This window comes from Lytechinus variegatus, chromosome 4, assembly GCF_018143015.1.
Source record: "Lytechinus variegatus isolate NC3 chromosome 4, Lvar_3.0, whole genome shotgun sequence".
Taxonomy (NCBI): domain Eukaryota; kingdom Metazoa; phylum Echinodermata; class Echinoidea; order Temnopleuroida; family Toxopneustidae; genus Lytechinus; species Lytechinus variegatus.
This window is the reverse complement of record NC_054743.1, coordinates 55172825-55195572: the sequence shown is the minus strand read 5'-3', so window position 1 is coordinate 55195572 and position 22748 is coordinate 55172825. Positions and strand designations below refer to the sequence as shown.

At 37.3% G+C, this 22748-nt stretch overlaps 1 protein-coding gene across 1 annotated transcript; it reads right to left on the bottom strand.

Annotated features, from left to right (window-relative positions):
* Window positions 1-12460: 12460 nt before the first annotated feature.
* LOC121413073 lies at window positions 12461-19695 on the bottom strand. Its single transcript, XM_041605836.1, has 4 exons — window positions 19084-19695; window positions 18288-18445; window positions 14804-15069; window positions 12461-14355 (listed from the first exon to the last, which is right to left on the bottom strand). Exons 1-4 carry the CDS (start codon window positions 19693-19695, stop codon window positions 12737-12739), a joined length of 2655 nt encoding a protein of 884 aa, XP_041461770.1. The 3' UTR covers window positions 12461-12736.
* Between the last annotated feature and the right edge of the window lie 3053 nt (window positions 19696-22748).

Genomic DNA, 22748 nt, shown 5'->3' with positions numbered 1-22748 from the left:
CCTCCATTCCCAACCTGATTTGTAATAATCTTGAATATAATTTCTTGTACAGGAATATTTGAAATATGTTTTGTTATGTATATATGTCAACATGTACAGAAGAAACTGTAATTGTTGAAAATGGAAATAAACGAATGAATGAATGAATGAATATCCATGTTTAATTTACGGCCTCGTAACAGCAGACCCGATCCCACAGTTGTAAGCAAACTACGCTACCGCAACTACACGTGCATCAAGACATTCTCCAGCACATGGGTCTCCTGCATTCCATCAACAGCTTGAGGATTACCATATGCGCACTAGTAGGCCGTAAAACAATATTTCAAAAATGCCTAAAATTTCCGGTTTTCAGGCCTTAATATCAACAGATTTCTAGCTCTCATTAATATTAGATTGATAAATAAGGCAACAGTTTCATTAATTCCTAATAATAAAATTGTTCTTTTTTTTCAGAATGGAATATCAATATCGACAAGTTTCATCTTGCACTTAGGAAGAGGAATAGGAAAATGCCAATTTTCATATGATGGAAAAAAATAATATACTTGCAATTTCCCCATGTGCTTGGTCTAAGAAATAGTTTAAATAAAATTGGCTCGCGATTCGTGCTTGCATCATTTGTGAAGTACGATACATATTCACTTCACTTCATTTTCCTACGATGCTTGAAATAGTGTTTAGATTGACCCTTTTCAGATCGCCATAATGGGTTTTTTCAGCTCGTGCTCGCGCATTATTGATTTTCATAATAAAGGAATTTCGAATTCCCAGATTCTAGGTCTAAATCTAAAAAAACATGAGCACATAATAGATACGCAGTTTGTTCCTTATTCAAAATGTGCTTGAATTATCCAGTTTCACATCAGAATATCAAAAATTTTCTTCTCGCGCTGCGCTTGCATTATTAATGTAGGAAGATTAGGCATCCTTTTTGTGATTATGAAATCTGAATAGTGTATCACATTTTTAGGTCTAATTCTAAATGTTTATTTGTATACCTATCCTGTTTGTCATGACAAAAGTGCTTAGAATGTCAGATTTTTAGGTAAAAATATCGAAAATTTTCAGCTCGCTCTTCGCGCTCGCATTATTTGATTGTTGAAATATGTATCGCTTTAAATGGCAACTGCAAATATTAGTACGTCTGTTTTCCCATCAGGCCAGAGCGGATATCAGAAATTTCTGCTCGCGATTCGTGCTCGCAGTGATCTTGTTCACAATCACAATCTTTGCTGAAAATATTAAATTGTCAGGACAAAATACATAAAATTTCCTTTAAAAATTTGCTCGCGCTTCGCGCTCGTACAATTCAATTCGGCTTATGAAACCCCTCAAAAAAGTTTGGAAATCTAAGTTTGGCCATTATTTCTCCCGAATTTAAATTTTACACAATGCATATATTACATCATTCAAAAGATCACTTAATTCTCTTTAAATTGATACCATTCTTGTTATGATCAAGCCACCACAAAAAGAGCAGGACTCAAAAGTGTTGTCTGAGGTCTGAACTGAAAAACTGCAAAACAAGCAGAAAATGTCATAAAAGGTCAATGCAAAACATAGTTCTTTAGTCTGTGTCAATAGAGATGAAAATCCACTCAAATCAAGCCCCTGCTTCTTCATTTGCTATGTTTTATTGTGGTTTATGTAGTCATGGTAGTGATGTTTCTGTGAAATAACATTGTTTGAGTCGTGGTTTGAAATAACCATGCATGTTGTTTGCTATATGTTTGTTTTCTGCAGAGGTGTGTTTGATTCCATGTTAATGTTGATGTTTAGGTGCATGAAAACAATTAAAAGAAACTGCTGAGAAACTCACTCATCACCACGAAAAAAGAACAGACACTGCACCTCCATGTGAACCCTAATCATATTATATGGGGTATCGTTTTAAAGAGAGTTAAATCTATTCATTGACATAAATTACAAATTGATATTTATTAACAGGGGAGGGATTCTCGATCATACTCAAAACAAACTACCGAGTAACTAGTCGATTTGACATTTTGCGAACCTAGAAATGTTCTTTCCAATTAAGTTTTTTTCTTGATTCGTGTTCCTATGGGGTCCTAGAACAAATTCAGCTTGGTTGCCCAAAGTTGCCGTTTGGGCAATTTTGCTAATTTTCATAAATCCAAAATGGCAGCCAGATCCATCTTGAAAACCTAACTTTTGAACCCCTGTCCCAAAAATGACGAGTAATGACTAGTTTTAGGGGTTTAGAGATGTGTAGAACCGATTTCTGTAATCATTTTTGCAATATAAGGTCAGCTTCAGGTCAAATCCAAGATGGCCGTCAAATGCCATCTTGAAAAATTGACTTTTGATCCCTTGCCCCAGAATGACGAGTAATACCTCTGTTTAGGGATTTTGGGGTGTGCAGAATCTCTTTCTGCTTTCTATTTTGCAATGTAATGTTATCTTGAGGTCAATTGGGAAGCGTGAAAAAAGATGGCGGACTGACGTGGCAGACGTGGCTCGTCGGGGCTCCAGAAATTTATGTTTGCTCTTAGACTTTGTTTCGATTTCTCTGTCAAATTGCCTTATCATTATATCACTATGTAAAGTGACAATTATTCTACAAGCAGTCTTCAGTCGTTTACTCATGTGATAATCAGCTGTAAAGAAGATTTTCATCACTCCTCGTCCCGGTCCTCGTCATGTCTAGGAAGTCGAAGCTACGTGATTCGGGTAGCGGCAAGTCAGCGACCGAGCCACCGACAGCGCTGGCTGAGCCGCACTCCGATGGCCTCTCGGTGCCTACCAGTGCAAATGCACGTGCAGCGGGCTATGATTTCGAACAGTTTGTGCGTCGGGGCATAACGGACATAAAATCTAAGCTGGAGAGTTTTGAGTCTGCCCTCGAATTTCAAGCTGCCCGAACGACTGATTTAGAGCACCGTGTAGAGCCGCTTGAGCTGAAGGTCAGTACTCTAGAGAAGAAAATCGAGGATCTTCACATCCTAATGCGTAAATCCGAGGTAGCTGAAAACAAGCTAGAAAGGTTCTCTAGAAGGAATAACATACGTATTGTTGGCCTGAAAGAGGAAAGTGATGAAAACCCTGTTGGAAAGGTATCAACCATGTTGTCGCAGCACTTCGGGATGCAGAATCCACGGATTGAGCGTGCCCACCGGGATGGGAATCCTAGCAAAGGAAAACCCAGACATATGCTCGTCAAGTTCCTATCCTACAAGGACAAACGGCATATCATTTCCCTAAAGCGCCAGAAGCTGAAAGATGCCCCTTTCTATATTGTGGATGACCTTACACGGCTGGACAGAGAGGAGAAAAATAAATGGAAGAAAGAGGTCGCTGGAGCATATCTTGCTGGGACGTTTCTTCATTTCTCGGCAGGAAAATGGCGTTTGCATGGAGGTGCCCTTGCTGATTTCTACAAAGCTGAAGTTACTGCCGGCGATGGTCAAGTACAGTCTCCTCCAACTTAAATTGTGACTCAGTTTGTCCTTGACTGTGAGCCCATTCTTCTTTCTTTTTTTCTTCTGCGAAGCTTGATCATTTCCTCTTCTTAGTTTATCAAGATACTTTTTTTTTACTGTGATACTGCTCTTAATCAGTGACAAGAGATACTTTACATCTGTCTTATTAAGTATTGTGCCTTTACATGTATGTTGATTAGAGAAAGTCGTTATTTACTTTTGGTTGTTTCTGGGCCCCAGAAGTAACCCATGCCTGCTTTATATCATTTTTTTACGACAAATCTCTGTGAGTTTGTTTTGTTTTGTTTTTGTCTTTTTTTGTTTCCTGTTTTTTTTTTTTTTTTTTTAACCTGTTTAAGGTTGTCTATGTAATTATGACTATGCATCACATTTTTGTATACGTATCAATGTGCTGCTTGGTCGTGTGGGAAGGATGGCCTATGATATCTTGCCCCATCTGTTTTCCTTTTTCCCTTTTATTTGAGAGTGATTTGTTTTTACCCCAACGCTCCTCTGTTATATCCAGTTATTTGTTTTGTAACTGCAGATCTTTGTGCTGTTTTTTTGTTGTAGATTATGGAACAGATTAATGCTGCTCAAATGAGCTACGCTCAGTCTGATGATAACACTATTGCAGACCTAAATGTGAATGCTTTACAGTTTGAATATGTCTTAAATGATGAAGATGAAACTACAGTAACTGGTTCCGACTATTATACTGAAAAACTTTTTTTGGATCTTCTGGAAAACTGTTCTGCCAATGAGACAACCTTTTTGCACTTTAATGTGCGCAGTATGAATGCAAATTTTGACAGACTTTCTTTGTTTTTGGACAATTTTCAGGACAATTTCCCTGTAATCGGAATCACTGAAACATGGTTTTCTTGTAATCCAACTGCCTTATACAATCTTCCTAGTTATCAATTAGTCTTTAATAATCGACAAAGCAGAACTGGTGGTGGTGTAGCTATGTATATTCCCATGTCATTCGAGTGCCACACAAAAGCTGAATTGTGCGTCATGAATAATTCGTTAGAATCTATTTTTGTTGAGATTATTATTCCTGGAAAAAAAATTTGCTAGTGGGAGTTGTCTATAGGCCACCTAATGGTGACGTATATGAATTTGTTGAAGAAATGTCTAAAACTCTTTCGAGTGCTTCATTTAATAGCAAAAATATTGTCATCATGGGTGATTTCAATATGAACTTATTTTGTTACGATAGTGATATCTCTGTTAGTCACTTTGTTGATACTTTAAGCACATTCTCCTTGATTCCATTGATTAACAGACCAACTAGAGTAGCAGAGAACTCGCAAACTTTAATCGACAATATTTTCACCAACTTGCACCCTATTCCCTCTGCTGGCATTATTGTAACTGATATTTCAGATCATTTCCCTATTTTTGCTAGAACATCTTTAGTATCAAGGAACTCTGGCGATGCACTCAGTAAAAAGCTAACACGCAATTTTACTCAACATAACATTTCACAATTTAAGAGAGAATTGGAAAAAGCTGAATGGAGTGAAGTCCTTAATGAAACAGATGTTGATAAGTCTTTCAATAAATTCATGGACATGTTTATGTTATGTTATGATAGATGTTTTCCTATAGTGCAGAAATGTAGACAAAAATATAATAAAATACCTCGAATGCCATGGGTTACAAAATCTTTACTAAGGTCAATAAATAAGAAAAATCGTTTGTTTTGTCGGTATAAAGCAAAGCAGACCACTGAATCTAAGTCAAAATATACCCAATACAAAAATGTACTGACCTCTGCTCTGCGCCAAGCAAAGAAAGACTACTATCATTCTCAACTGCAGTCTGCATGTAATGATGTTAAAGGAACATGGAAGGTTATTCGTAATGTTTTGAAATCTAATCCTAGACCACAAACTATTACAAAACTTGTCTGGAAAGATGATTGTATTGAAGATAAGAAACTGATGTGTGAAGCATTTAATGATTATTTTTCTAATATTGGTACTACTCTATCTAGCACTATACCTAATATCCAAGAAACCTTTGATAATTATTTGGACAGTCCAAATGAAAAAAACCTATTTTTTGTTCCTGTTGTCAATACTGAGGTTATAGATGTTGTAAGTGGCTTGAAAAGGAAGAAGAGCCCATGTTTCGATGGTATTACTAATGACTTGATAAAAGATGTAATTTCATTTGTAGTTATACCTCTCACTCACATTTTCAACTTGTCTTTAGTGCATGGAAGTGTTCCTGCAAAAATGAAAATAGCTAAAGTTGTGCCTATATATAAAAAAGGAAACCCTGTAGAAATGGGTAATTATAGACCCATTTCTCTACTCTCTGTATTCTCTAAAATCTTGGAAAAACTTGTATACATTAGATTGATTAAGTTTTTGAAGTCTTGTCAAGTTTTCTCAAGTTCCCAATTTGGTTTTCGTGAGAAGCACACAACTTCTCATGCCATTCTATGCCTGTTAGATAAAATATCTTCTGCACTAGATAAACATCTTCACACGATTGGAATATACTTGGATTATTCCAAAGCTTTTGATACAGTGAACCATGATATTATGTTGCACAAACTCTCCTATTATGGGGTAAGAGGGACTGCACTGGAATGGTTTAGAAGCTATCTTAATAACAGGCAACAATTTGTGCAGCTTAATGAAACATCTTCATCTATGCGACCCGTCACATGCGGAGTACCTCAAGGCTCCCTTCTGGGTCCCTTGCTTTTTATTTTATATGTAAATGATTTTCCTAAATCTTCAGAGATGTTTTCTTTTTTGTTGTTTGCAGATGACACAAGTGTTTTCTGTTCTCACAGAAACTTAGAAACTCTTTTAGGTGTTGTTAATAGAGAGCTTGGTGTGCTGACGAAATGGATTCACGCAAATAAACTGTCCCTTAATTTATTGAAAACGAAATATATGTTATTCAGTAACAGTAAAACAGTTATGCCCGCTAATGTAGTCTTTGATCAGGTAAATATTGAAAAGGTATCATCTATTAAATTTCTAGGTCTTTACATTGATGATAAGTTGTCTTGGAAGGCGCATGCATCCCATTTATGTAAAGTACTCTCCAGAAATGTTGGTGTAATTAACAAGCTGAAGTTTATATTCCCTAGGAGTGTACTTCGCACATTGTACTCTTCCTTAATTTTGCCCTACCTAAATTACGGTGTGCTTGCCTGGGGAACCACAGCCAAATCTTACTTAGAAAAAATCCTGCTCATTCAGAAGAGAGCAGTGAGAATTATCTCGGCGGCTGATATGCGCGCTCACACTGATAAGCTTTTTTACGAAAACAAAATGCTGAAGGTCCAAGATATATATCGTCTATATCTCGGATGCCTCATGTATCAGTTGGAGAAAGGTGGTGTACCCATGGCTATAGCATCTATTTTTGTTAAGAATAACCAAATACACAAATACTCTACGAGGCAAGCTGCTTTATACCATGTATCATCAGTAAGAACTCAGCTCAGAATTAATTCACTTGCATATGCTGGACCAAAATATTGGAACTCTCTAGGCAATTCTATCAGGTAGTGTGTCAGCTTATCTGTTTTTAAACATAAACTAACATTTTGTATATTGTACACCTACATTGAAACGTGACATTTCGTGCTACATGTCATGCTGCACTATTGATATTATTTTCCTTTTCTTCTGTTTCTATATCCTACTACAAGTACATGGATTATTTATAAACTGTTTTTTTTTCTTTTCTTGGATTTATATATGTAATGTAAATAATGTATAATTTTAGACTAATATATATAACCTCTGTAGGCCTAAACTCCTCTTCAACTCTTGATTTTTGAGTGTCTAACTAAAAAAATCCTCATAGCGATATTTAAGTATTAATGCTAGATCTGTTATTTATTCATTTATACTTACTACAGACAACTGGATTAGTACCCCCCCCCCCCTGTTTTGTCGTGTGTACTTACCTTCCTCTACCCTACTCTAGTTAGTTGTTCTTTTTTATGTTATTACTGTATATGTATATGTATATATACTTTTTTTTCTTGCTTATCTGCTTTTTTTCAATGCAGACGTTTAATTATATTGTATCATACATATTTTGTTGTTGTATCAAAGGTGATCTGTGCTTAACAAGCGTTGCTTCTATACAGACCACCTCTTTCCCATATTTTCGATATCTTTTTTAGCTCATTGTCCATAAGCTTTTATTCCTGTTGTGTTTTTTTCTTTAACCTTATTGATATCGTACATGTATGCATTGTATTTTGGTTGTGGAAAGAAATAAATAAATGAACTTGAACTTGAACTTGAATCCAAGATGGCCGCCATATGACCCCATCTTGAAATATCAATATGTTGAATCCTTTGCTCCAGGATCATGAATAATAACTCTATTCATGAGTCATTTGCTATGTTGATTCAATTCATGCAGTAATTTTGCATAAAGGATAATCTTCAGATCAAATCCAAGATGGCCGCCAACCGCCATCTTGAAAAATTACTGTCCGAGGCTTATACGTGTTAGAACTATTTAAATGTAAATGGGTTTCAGTAAGAATACTCATTTCTTTTATCAATTCTCAAGTTCAAGGTGAAGTTACATCTTAGATGTCAGATTTCAAAATTAATTGCTCAACTTAGAATGAATCCTCTTCAGGTTTGGGCTATGATCCATTTCTAGTGTATTTTTTGTTAATGTCCATCTATATACCTTGGTACTGAAGAGGCGTTTAGGGTCTTATTTGAATTTGAAAGTGTTTCATCAATATTTTTTTCTAAATCAATGTGTTCAATGATTGGTAGGCATCAGTTTGCCTTAAAAGATTAATGGTGTAGCGCTATATTACATGTATTAGGCCTTACATTTTCTAGAGAGACTATAGAGCTCCACTCTAGAGTGGCAGTCTATATATAGAGCAATTTTTTACAGATGAAGGAGGATGGCACTGAGACATGTTTATATAGAGATGCTGCCCTAGCCTTCCTCCTAGGTCTTTGGTCTGCCAATTTAGCATTCCGATTATTTTCTGACGTCTTGACCCCTGTACTTAGTAGCTCTCCATAGAATGGCGACTATCATCTACACCTTCATAAGTGTTAGTGTCTATGCCGGCAAGTTTTATGTCCCGTTTGCAGATGTCTTTATAAAGGAGGTGTGATCTACCGATGGGGTGAGACCAATCACACAGCTCACCTTACCTTGGCGAATCCAAGAAGGGATTCGCCAAGGTTTCATGCGGCAAACATGCCACAACCACTTGAGGTGCCTTTAACCAAGGAGCGAGAAAAGGCTTTTGATGCCAGCACGTACGCTGAAGGGCCTCTGTGTTTTTCACTTTGTCCTGCCATTTAACGTGCATGATACGTCCGAGCTGACATGGAAGGTGTTTAGCCACTTTTCTTGGTCGGCGTGCTTTTTCCAGGACTTACTTCCGTGCAGGAGCTTGGCCATGACTGTGACAGATTTTACAATCCTGATGCTTATATGCTTGTCCTGTGAAAGGGGGCTAGAGACATAGTCGGTCCAAGGTAGGTGAGGAGTCCACCACAACCAGACGAGTGTGCTGTTGATATACATATCTGGAGGACAGTCGGTGTCTTGAGTCTATCAGGATTTCTGACTGTCTCAAAGGCTGATGGATGATCCAAACCCCTTACATGCACAGAACAGGCAGCTGTTATGTATGAATAGGTCTTGTACTCCCACTTCTTGAGAGGCAAGGGCGACATCGTTTCCGTAAAACATTCACGAATGAGAACAATCCTGACCGTGGAACAGTCTTGGGGGAGCCTATCTTCTGCAGGAGGCTAAAGAGTGCACTCCTGCTGACCAAGTCAATGGCTCTTATCAGGAGAAAAGTCCAATAATAATTTTAAAGGAAGTTATTAAGTTAACTATTTAAAAAAAAATACGGAGAAATCACTTTTTAATTCAAATAATACTTTAAGTCATTTCACTGGAAAAGTATGGTTGCACAGATATAAAAAGGATTAATACTCCCGAAATCATAGCCCAAATCTTGAATGGTTTCATTCTAAAGTAAGCGGTTAATGACGAAATCTATCAACCATCTGACCATCTTAGACATGACTTGACTTCGAACTAAAAATGGAGTGATTAAAAGAAATGAATAATTCTCACTGAAATCCCCTTACATGAGCTCCAATACATAATAACAACCTTATAAGGGAGAGCACTTCTTCAAGGTTCAATAGTCTCGAAAGTGTTTTTTTTTTCTTAATATGGCATTTAGTGGTCATATTGGATTATTTTGACCTGGAGATTATCCTATATTGCAAAATCATTAACAGAACATACCAAATAACTCACGAAAAGAAGGATTATTCTGGGACAAGAAATTGAGAATTAATAAAAGAAATGAGTATTCTTACTGAAATCCCTTTACATTAGTTCTAACACTTATAAGCCTCGGAAAGTAACTTTTCAAGATGGTGGTTGGGGGCCATCTTGGATTTGATCTAAATATTATCCTTTATGCAAAATTACAGCATGAATTGAATCAACCTACCAAATGACTCACGAATAGAGTTATTGTTCATGATTCTGGGGCAAAGGGTTCAAAAGATAATATTTCAAGATGGCGTCATATGGCAGCCATCTTGGATTTGACCTGAAGATAACATTACATTGCAAAATAGAAAGCAGAAAGAGATTCTGCACACCCCAAAATCCCTAAGCAGAGGTATTACTCGTCATTCTGGGGCAAGGGGATCAAAAGTCAATTTTTTAAGATGGCATATGGCGGCCATCTTGGATTTGACCTGAAGATGACCTTATATTGCAAAAATGATTACAGAAATCGGTTCTACACATCTCTAAACCCCTAAAATGAGTCATTACTCATCATTTTTGGGAAAGGGGTTCAAAAGTTAGGTTTTCAAGATGGCATCTGGCGGCCATTTTGGATTTATGCAAATTAGCAAAATTGCCCATACGGTAACTTTGGGCAACCAAGCTGAATAAATTGTTCTAGGACCCCATAGGAACACGAATCAAGAAAAAAAACTTAATTGGAAAGAACATGTGTAGGTTGGTGTATTGAGCCTATGAGACTGTCAAATCGACTAAACTCACTCATCACAATTGAAAAAAGCACAGTGACTTTCAACATTGTGTCATTTTGCGACTTTTAAATTTACACCTTGCCCCACATTTCAAGGCACTGCACCTCCATGTGAACCATAATCATATCATGTAGGGTATCATTTTAAAGATAATGAAATAATGTATTTTTTATGCTAATTAGATATCGATATTTACTAAAACCGAAGAGGGACTATCGATGAAAGTCAGATTTCCAAACTTTTTTGAGGAGTTTATATGAGATTATTATTTATATATGTTTTGTGAGAATAAAGCGAACAAGTTACTGTTAGGTATGGAAGCTTAAAAGTGCCACCGAGATGTTGAGATAATTATCTTGGGAAGTCGACATCTTGATAGCAAAAGATCAGATGACGAGATCTTCGATCTCATCATGTTGACATCTTGTAAAAGAGATGATGAGATGACAAGATACCGGATCTCATCATGTCAACATCTTTTAGAAGAGATGATGAGATGACAAGATGACAAGACCCCGGATCTCATCATGTCAACATCTTTTAGAAGAGATGATGAGATGACAAGATCCCGGATCTCATCATGTCAATATCTTGTAGAATAGATGATCAGATGACAAGATCCAGGATCTCATCATGTCAACATCTTTTAGAAGAGATGATCAGATGACAAGATCCCGGATCTCGTCATGTCGACATCTTTTAGAAGAAATGGTCAGATGACAAGATCTTCGATCCATGATCATGTCATCTAATCATCTCTTCTTAAAGATGTAGACATGACGAGTTACGAGATCATGCATGACATCTGATCATCTCTTCCACTGGATGTAGACATGACGAGATCCAACATCTTGTCATCTGATCATCACTTCTACAAGATGTCAACATGATGAGATCCGGGATCTTGTCATCTGATCATCTCTTCTACAAGATGTCAACATGATGAGATCCGGGATCTTGTCATCTCATCATCTCTTCTACAAGATGTCAACATGATGAGATCCGGGATCTTGTCATCTCATCATCTCTTCTTAAAGATGTCGACATGATGAGATCCGGGATCTCGTCATCTTATATTTTGCTATCAAGATGTCGACTTCCCGAGATAATTATCTCAACATCTCAGTGGCACTTTTAAGCTTCCATAGTTAGGACTACCCCTTCAAAGAAACAAATACAAATCAACTTTGAGCGGCCGATCGGGGAAAATATGGGTAAATATTTGCGAAAGCTGGATCCGCCCCTGATTACATTTGAGTCATATCTGCATACCCGAGGCTTAACTCTTGTACGTTTAAAGGAGAATGAAACATATGGAATAAGCCAGCTTGTGTGAAAAGAGAAAAATCAAAGAAACAGATCAATGCAAGTTTGAGAAAAATTGGGCAAATAATAAGAAAGTTATGAGCATTTGAATATTGCGATCACTAATGCTAAGGAGATCCTCAAATTGGCAATGCGACAAAGATGTGTGATGTCACTTGTGAACAACTCTCCCCATTACTTTAGTATATATTTCACTTAAATCGCCTCTTTTACCACATCGATCAGTAGATCATGTGTTTTTTTCTATAGGAGGGCATGTAATACAGATTTTTAAAGAATAAATCATGGATAAAGAGTTTGTATCACCATAAGAAAAAGCAAAACGAGACATTTTGTGGGTATTTTATAGTCGATCAAAGGGAAAGTTGTTCTCATGTGACATCACACATCCTTGTCGCATTGCCAATGGGAGGATCTCCATAGCATTACTGATCGCAATATTCAAATTCTCATAACTTTCTCAATGCTTGTCTGATTTTTCTCAAACTTTCTTTGTTTTTATTCTTTGATTTTTCTGTTTTGACAGAAGCCTACTTGTTCCAAAGGTTTCATTTCCCTTAAAGAACAACAAAACAAAATACATGTATATACACGTTTTGTATTACTTTTCCCCATCCTTCTACGTTTTGTTTGTTTTTAAATAGTTATCTAATAAATTTTATCAAATATTTGAAATTACATTATTCTTTTTGCGTCATCTGATTTCTTTTACAAGGGGTGTATTTTTTATGACAGATATAAAATAAATAACAGTGAAATAGGACCGAGTGATGTTCTATGAATGTTTTATGTTTTTGAGGAGCAGTACTCTTTGGTCTCGTTTGTTTTGAATATTGCGGGTAGAAAAAAGAAATAAGAAAAAATAATATCTAGGCTTTTACAAATTATATCTTCGAATTAAGAGGGTGTGTACTTTTTGTTGAAATTATTTACCACTTTACGATGATTCATGATGAAGATATGTCCTGAAACCGTGTGGCCCTGCATCTCTGCCCTGATCTCAAGTGTGTTGCTGGATGAAGTCGATAGATGATCTGCCACAGCTCTGGCCACTGTTTGGTCTTGACTCTCATATGCTACATCAACAATGTAGTCATCATCGGTACGCCCATATCCCATTGACCGTGTTGACGTTGTTGCTATTAGACGAGTTATGATATCCGATCCGACCTCCTTCTGTTGAGCAGAAGTGAAGTACAGAAGCTCTCGAAATTCACGTGCGTTTCTTACTATATCCTTCATCAACCTGTCGTACTCGCTTCTGTTTGAGTTGTGAAGAGATGCCAGATACATCCCTGATAGATACTCCTGAAACAGCTTATGGGGAAATTGCACAGATGAGTCTGTGGGATGTGTATTGTATCTTTGTTGTCTCCGCTGAAGGATCGGTGCTTGTTTAGTGAGTACTCCTACTTGACAACCTGCGTTTACACATCCTGGCCAGCTCTTGAACTCATGTTCGGTGAACACCAATCGTCTTTCCATGAGCCCCTGGAAGGCAAGACAACCGATGTTGGATAGATGGAGAAGAATTTCTGCACGCTGAACATGCCATTCCTCGTCTCTTGACGTCAGACCGAGCTTTGAGAGATAATGGTCGACCAAGAATTGGACCATCTCATCAATCAGCTGAGAAAATGTTTGTAATTTCGACATTGCTATGCGCCGTTCTCCATCGAATTCTTTCCACATGATACACAGCATAGCTGTGTATATGGGGTATGGAGCCATGTTTTCTCTGATCACATCGTTGTTTGATATGAATTGGGTCAATTCCTTAGCTGAAGTTGTGTCTGGATGGAAGAACTTTGTGACGTAGGAAGAGAGATTTGCATCAGAAAAACCTTCCACGGCAATGAAAGCATACAGCTTTCTCAGCTCTGTTTTCTTCCGTATCTCATCTGATCTCCATCGTCTTGATGTGATTAGTACTTTCCCTGACTTGAACAGCCGATTCAGGATGAGAAGGGCGATTTGGTAACAGCTATCAAGATCGCCAGCAAACTCGTCAAAACCGTCAAGAACGAGAAGGACGTTTTTCTGATGGGAAAACACATACTTGTTTAGCTGCATGACTGTAACCATATTGTCGTCTGGAAGGTAGGACTTTATAATCTCTCCAATTGTATTATCCTTTACTTCGCGAAGGAGGACGAGAAGTACCAGGTTGAAATCTTGGTAACCTGCTCCATGAATCCAGTCCCAAACGATCTTTGCACAGAGAGTTGTCTTCCCCACACCACCTTCACCTTCAACCAACAAACGTTTAGGAAGGACTCCGTTGACTTTAGTCTTGAGCAGATCTGCGTAGAGTATTGGTGCCTTTAGAGTGGTTCCTTTGTCTTCTTCCAACAGCGTTAAGTTGGTGAAGATCCGGTCTAGTTGAAATAGAAGGCTGCTGTTCAGTGGATCTGCTTGAATCTGACAGTGATGAAGTGCAGAATATTCTTTGACCTCTTGGATGACCCGTTGGACTTCCTCTTCTGTCATTGATAATATGTGATCACCGACCTGGCCTGTTATGAGAGACAAACTAACATGTGTCAATTGAATTAGAATACAATTCGAATTGATTTTTTGTTTGGAGGTGGTAAATTTGGGAAATACATCTTGTAAAGTTTTCAAAGAAGGCCTATTTAGTTTTCGCTGCTCACTTTGACTGAGAAGGACTAACTTCATTTTATTGTGATCATTATTATGATTACTATGTCCAATCTGTTATGTTCTTGTCCATTGTTCTCGAATCGTAATTAGCATTGCTGTTATTATACTTGCACTATCTATTGTCTACATTTTAATTTTGATCGATATCTTCTTTGCATGTTTATACTATTACAATTAGCATTGATATTTTCATCGTCATACTGCGACTCTTCGTCAAACTATCATTGTTTATTATATCATTATCGTTTATCTACTTGACAGTAGTGCACATGAGGTGGTTGTACTGACAGTGGTAATCACCTTTCTGTAATTTGTCGGCGAGCTGTACGAGATTGATGTCTTTTAACTTGTTGGATAGTATCTCCCTTGCATCACCTTGTAGTACTGTCTTCAGCCATTCACAAAGCATCTTATAGATAGCTTGCATTATGTTCCCAATGTTATCTCTCTCAAACCGACTAAGTTGAGCCTCAGTGAATCCTAAAGCTAGTCCCACTTTCCTCAAGTCTGATGGATCCATACCGTCAGCAAGGAGATTGAGTTCGAGCTCAGTTAGATTCCCAGGGCTATATTGTATTCAAAGAAAATGAGTCAACATGTGTTCCAATGTTACTAGTTTATTTTTGCATTAGATTTTGATGAAATTGTTATTATCGATATTCAAGAAAGTACTTCACCTAGTTACAATAAAACTTTGCCCTTCAAAAATAACAAGCAAATGATAAAAAAATAATGAATATGAAAAGAATCGTCTTTTGCAGCTTGCTATAAACAGTTTTAAAAGAAAAGTGTTTATCTATTAAAGTTAAACGAGTATTCCGAGTTGAATATGATTACGTAAAATACAAACGATTAAAAGTCACCTCTTCAAATATTTAAAATTTCATCACAATCTGATAGCAAGTCACTCAATTAATGACTTTTGATTTTCAGCAATATTTCGTGAAAAGGTCTTAAAAGATGCTTGAATATTCATTAGGTGGGCTGATGTTGTCTCCACTTTTTTTTCTTGTGTTTTGACATTTTCATTCATGGGTGTTTGATATGTCTCCCTTGAAAAAAGAGGGGTCACTGGATTCCTTACCTAATGCATTAAATCAGTTGCCAATCTAATTTTTTCAGTTTTGTTTGACATAATTTGAATAAAATTATAATTTCATGCAAAAATATGCAAGATAATAAATAGGAATGCGATATGATTAGCTCACTCATTCGATATATATGAATACTTAACCCTATCTAGGCCGGGGTATTTTGGGAGTTCATATGGCCGGGGGGGGGGGCCTCCCAGGCCCCCCCCTCAGATCTCGGCCGTCGACCGCACGATCGCGCCGAAAATTGGCACGCGGGTTGCCTGGGACATAATCTACAAGATTGTATAGTAATTTATTTCATGCGAATCGCTATTAAGTGATTATGCTAATTTATGCGTAATTAGTATGCGAAATCATACTTTTTCCTCTAACTCCCTAAATAAAGCTCCAAATGTACTAATTTTTGGTATAGAAACTCTTTGTGGTGTTCTTAGCAAGTATACATGAAAAAATTGCGATATCAAATCATTTTCTTATGTATTTTATTGTTTTTTGCAATTTCTTATGTATTTCTTTGTTTTTTGACCTTTAGTTTTTCATTGTTTTTTCAATGAAATTTGTTGGGGACTCTTCTGTGATCATAAAAAGCATAAAATAAATACATTTAGACCAGCAAAACTAAAAATAATCATACATTTATGAATTTTGGTTGAAAACACAATTTGCATTGACTTTGTACACGAAATCACGTTTTTGAGCAATTTTCGGTCTGACATGCACTTACATAATTTTGCGTAATTTCCGAACCACATACCCGGGTGACGCAATGTTGGTCTCAAAAGTTGCGCAAGACTTGAAAGTAAAAAGTCAGCGAGCGGCGCGGCCAAAAAATTTTGCGCAGCGAAAATATTGCGCGATTCGTTGAGGGGGGGGCCTCCGAGGCCCCCCCCCCCGCCTAGATAGGGTTAAAAAAATGTTTCATGAAATAATTGAACGTTTCAAATTTTGAATCTTTAGTAATCCTTGTCTGATTTAACTTAAATGTTCGGCGTCTTCTTTCTCTAATTTGACACATACCTTATCTGTTCAAATCATACTATATTCAGCCCTGTGTACCCCTTGCCCGGGGGGGGGGGCACTTACATTGACGAGTGGATACCATGCGCGACCAAAAAAAAACGTAAAAAGGATGTCTTTTTCACGGTAGGGCACGTTACGTCCGTAACGTGATAAGGGTGTCAAAAAACAAAAAAAATGAAAAAAAGGGTATCTATTTTGCTAGGAAGATTACGTGTTTAGGGTCGAATTTGCGGGGATGATAAAACAAAATTAAAACGTTTTATAAAGGATGTCCTTTTTGCCCCAACACTTCGTGTTTAGAGTCCGATTTGCGCGAAATGTAGAAGGTGGGTCGTACTAAACCAAATAAGGTAAAGCCGACGACCGAAGTACCCGTAACAATAAAACATTCCTGTACTTGTTTAGGAGTTCATTTCAGGTAATATTTGCCAAGAGTATCGTTTTGTTTCCAATACTTGTTAAGGGTAGGGTTTCACACGCCCCTACTTGTTAACCCTATCTAGGCCGGGGTATTTTGAGAGTTCCTATGGCCGGGGGGGGGGGGGGGGCCTCCCAGATCTCGCCCGTCGACCGCGTGATTGCGCCGAAAATTGGCACGCGGGTTGCCTGGGACATAATTTTGCCAGCGCCATAATGAGGCTGCGATGAATGCAAGGAATGCTCCCCAGGGAGTGGAAATTGTGCACTTTTCGTGCGGGATTGAAATGAATCCAATGACCGGGGTAATAATATGCTTTAACGCGCTTTGGGCCATTCTGGGAAAAGCGCTTTATAAAAATTGGGTATTATTATTATTCTCTACAAGATTATATAGTAATTTATTTCATGCGAATCGCTATTAAGTGATTATGCTAATTTATGCGTAATTAGTATGCGATATCATACTTTTTCCTCTTACTCCCTAAATAAAGCTCCAAATGTACTAATTTTGGGGATAGAAAATCTTTGTGGTGTCCTTAGCAAGTGTACATGAAAAAATTGTGATATCAAATGATTTTCTTATGTATTTTATTGTTTTTTGCAATTTCTTATGTATTTCTTTGTTTTTTTTTTACTTTTGTTTTTCATTGTTTTTTCAATGAAATTTCTTGAGGAATCTTCTGTGATCATAAAAAAATCATAAAATGAATACATTTTTACTAGCAAAACAAAAATAATCATACATTTATGAATTTTGGTTGAAAACACAATTTACATTGACTTTGTACACAAAATCACGTTTTTGAGCCATTTTCGGTCTGACATGCACTTACATAATTTTGCGTAATTTCGGAACCACGTACCCGGGTGACGCAAAATTGGTCTCAAAAGTTGCGCAAGACTTGAAAGTAACAAGTCAGCGAGCGGCGCGGTCAAAAAATTTCGCACGGCGAAAATATCGCGCGATTCGTTGAGGGGGGGGGCCTCCGAGGCCCCCTCCCCCTGGCCTAGATAGGGTTAAGGGGTGCATTTTCAGAATATGGAAATTACGTGTTTAGGGTGCTTTTCGAGACCCCATGGTAGCTCATGGTATCCACTCGTGAATGGAAGTGCCCCCCGGGACCCCCTTGATGGGACACGTTCGAATTCCGATGCATATACTTGGACTATTAATACTAGAATGAAATTGCCCATTCTTGAAATCAGCAATGGATTTATGGTACTGTAGGACGTGAATTAAATCTGCTCACTTGGTATCTGGACCCGGGTTTGGCTCCACGTCACCAGACCTCAGTAGGAGCACATTGGTCTCAACAGCAATGTACTTCCTCTTGATTTCATCTACTTCTCCACTGAGTGAATAAGATATCCTGCCTAGAAATATTGTTGTTTCATGACGTTCTGCGACCTGCGATTATGAAGAGGGGGGCATAGGAAGAACAAAGATGCAACGGTAACAGAAAATTTACATTGCAAACTGTTTCTATTATTCTATCAATTTCATAACTTTCCGTTTTAGTATCAATGAAACTTACGCGCTTGTATTTATCAAAACATGATTACAGCGGAACTAACATGTAGGTCTATGAACCGTTTATTATTATCGATTATTATTGAATAATGGTGCGTTAATACTAGTAACCCCTTGATATTTCAAAATATCAAAAAAAAAATATTGCTTAAATCAGAAGCTTATTTTTAAGCAATGGAATCGTCACAAACTCTTTTCATTGAATAATGGCTAGTTAAATCGTGTTAGGTAGGCCTACTTTTATAGAAATCGTTACATATTGCTTTTGCATGAACACATTACTTTTTTATCACGTTTATGGTTAAAACTTTTGCTCCCTAATCGTTCTTACTTATAAAATGGGCTTAAAAGGAGTTAGTAAATTTAAGACCTGCCTTGCTTCTCGATGATGTGTGTTCAGGTTCAGAACTAGTCAAAGATTGGTCATCTGCAACTGTCCCCGACGGTAAAAGGTGTGATGTCTCCTCATGATTACTGCCATCTTCATGACAAATGACAGATGTAGCTACACGTACCTCCGATGTGCCGTCTGGCTCATGGTCTGGTTTATTTGTTTGAGTCGAATTGCAGTGGTTTACAGGTGATACGCTACGAATGGTTATGTATCTCAGGTCCAGCTCGTCGTCTAAGTCACAGGGCGTGGTAGGCTCCGGGGCAGGAATGGATTCCTGTTCTGTTGAAGAGGTTGAACATGTTGAAAGAGTACGGTCATCAGCACTCAAAGACATATCCTGAGCGATTTGATCGGGTCTTTTAATGTGACACGAAGAGTGAATGGCCACAACGCAACTGGTCTGAGAACGTGCTTCGAATTTGCTACCTTTAACCTCACGGTCACTTTGAGATTCAGTTTGGGTGGGATTCGGTTTTACATCGGTAGAAGGCGGAGGTTGTCGACATGTGTTACCAGTTTTGCCATTTTCACCAGATGAATAGCCATTGAAAGACGATTTGTGGCGATTGCCTCTGTCATTTTCTTTTGAGTGTTCAGCTGCTTTCTTCGCCTTTTCAATTAATTTAAGACCGTAAACGTACCTCCTCAGGTAGTAGAAGTAGTCATACACTTTCTGCTTACGGCGCATGTACGTGCCGATCCTGGCACGCCAGGCACTAAGAGAGACAGGCATAGTGGCATCAGGAGACTGCATGACAAATGATAAAAAACGCATCCGTAATGATGAATTCACTATGTCAAGTATTAGTATAAGCTTACACTCTAAAAACAGGTTTACCCAATATTGGGTAAAATGGGAACATGCATGTTGGTTGGGTAGAAAGATACCCAATATGTTGTAAGTTTTACGCAATGTTGCGTTGAAATAGCCCAATTTGTGGTAAAAAAATACCCTGCAAACTTGCATGTTCCCTTTCTACCCAATTTGGGTAAAATTTTACTCAGTGTTTTTAGAGTGTATAAAGCAACAAATGTATTTTTTTCAATTGTTTTAACACTGAGCATATTGATTGATAGGAGTTTGTTAATTTCGAGTCACTTTTCATCTACTTAATACCTGAATGAAAAACATGTAAAGTGGAACAACCATATTGATATTATAGTTGTTCCACTTTATATGTTTGTCATTTTGCCTCCGATGAAGAGTTTGCTAGGATCAAAGGCCTAGGCCCTTTTATAGACTCTCTGAATATTTATACACTGTTAAAAACATATTAAAATGCAGAAATATATCTAAAAAGAAGAAATTTTAGAAATAAAGAAATACAAAAATATAGAAATTCACAGAATCAAACATAAGTGCATAATTAAGGACAAACAAAAAAAAGACAATCGCAAAAAAATAATAAATGATAAAAATGAACACAATGACAGAAATATATACAGAAAGAAAGAAAGTTTGAGAAATGTAAAGACTTCCACAGAATTAAATACCACTTCAGAAATATAGACAACCGCAGAAATATAGACACCCAGAGAAATTTAGACAACCTCATAAAAATAGATACAGACATGTGTAACCAAAACAAGTGGAATGCCACCTGCATCGCGCGGTTCAATATAGCAGTGCTGACTATGAAAACTACTCTAACTCGCCCAAGAAGTTCAGTGATACACGGTTACTCTTATGTCCACTTTTTATGAACTAGACCGATAAACTTACAGAGATATGATGGTAATTCAACAGATACACCAAATTCGGCCAAAGTTCATTGACCTTTGACCTTGGTCATGTGACCTGAAATGCGCACAGGATGTTCAGTGATACTTGATTACTATAATGTCCAAGTTTAACGAACTAGACCAATAAACTTTCAAAGTTATGATGGTAATTCAACAGATACCCCTAATTCGGCCAAAGTTCATTGACCCTAAATGACCTTTGACCTTAATCATGAGACCTGAAACTTGCACAAAATGTTCAGTGATGCTTGATTACTATTATGTCCAAGTTTAACGAACTAGACCAATAAACTTTCAAAGTTATGATGGTAATTCAACAGATACCCCCAATTCGGCCAAAGTTCATTGACCCTAAATGACCTTTGACCTTGGTCATATGACATAAAACTCATGCAGGATGTTCAGTGATACTTGATTAACCTTATGTCCAAGTTTCATGAACTAGGTCCATATACTTTCTAAGTTATGATGACATTTCAAAAACTTAACCTCAGGTTAAGATTTTGATGTTGATTCCCCCAACATGGTCTAAGTTCATTGACCCTAAATGACCTTTGACCTTGGTCATGTGACATGAAACTCATGCAAAATGTTCAGTGATACTTGATTAACATTATGGCCAAGTTTCATGAACTAGGTCCATATACTTTCTAGGTTATGATGTCATTTCAAAAACTTAACCTCAGGTTAAAATTTGATGTTGACGCCGTCGTAAAAGCGGCGCCTACAGTCTCACTCTGCTATGCAGGTGAGACAATAGAACAGAGTTACGAAGGCTAATCACAATCATGAATTCAAAATCTATTCTGGATGTGAACTCTAGTTAAGTTTGACTCAAATTATTGTACGAATTTTTCGTATGAAAGGCTTGACCTCCAAAACATATTTTGGAGGCGGAACCTACGTGACCTATCAAGCCCTTCCGTAAATAATACAATTGTCATTCACTCATTGTGGTTTGTATTTTTGATGCAGTGATTTGATTGGCAAGTCACCAAAGACCCAAACCGCCTTTGCTCGAGAATTCGAATTCAAATCATAGTTTTTAAGTGAGCGTATGAAAGGTCCCATAATTCTAAAGACGAACTGCAATCGTCATGACAATTATCATACAATAAAGCATGATATTCAATCAATCATTAACCTCGTAATCAAAGTTATTCAAACAATACACACCATTTATTTCTGTTTGTTTCCTATGTAAGTAAACAGGAACTTTGAAATTATTGTAAATTCAGATAAACTGTTAACAATATTATTAAATCACTTTCAGGCCTTGTGTAAAGTACGCCAATATCTTCCTTTCCTTGTTCTGACCCCTTTGAACGCAATAGGCCTAAAGTCCAAGATAAATCAATAAAGGAAAACAACATAAAATATGATTTAAAGGGGCAGTTCAATTCAATGCTCAATCAATACCCCCCCCCCCCATCATCCCATATATATTTTGTTTACAGCTTCAGATCTTCGATGGCATTTAATGGGAAACTTTGTTACCTGATATGCTCTGACAATTTTGAGAGTGAAGACACCATGCAAGGAGGGTGTAAACGTACAATACGAGTGCCTGGTAAAATAGCCAGGGGGAGGGGGGGGGGGGGTCAAATTTGTACCTCTACCATTTTTACATTGAACTGTTAATGTGAATGATCTCGTTATACATTTTACTTTTAGTGTTTCTTGAGTTCAAGTCTATCATTATTGGCATGCCATATTTTTCAAGCGTATCAACCCAAATATAAATGGTGGACATATCCATCAACGTTTGAATGCTATACTAATCCGTTTACTTATTACCATCTAGCTGGCTTATCACTCTTATGACATGGAAAGTTTATTCAAGATAAAAATATATACTAAAATAAACAACGATTTTGGTGAGCGCCAATTAATACAATAACCCCTTTTTATGGTATATGCTATACGGTGATACGGGTGGGTCTTCTCACTTTTTGGAACGAGCAAAAAAGAAAAAAAAATGAAAGAGACGGAAAAGAACCACAAGGGAAAAGAGAAAAAAAATTAAGAGGAAAACAAGAGGAG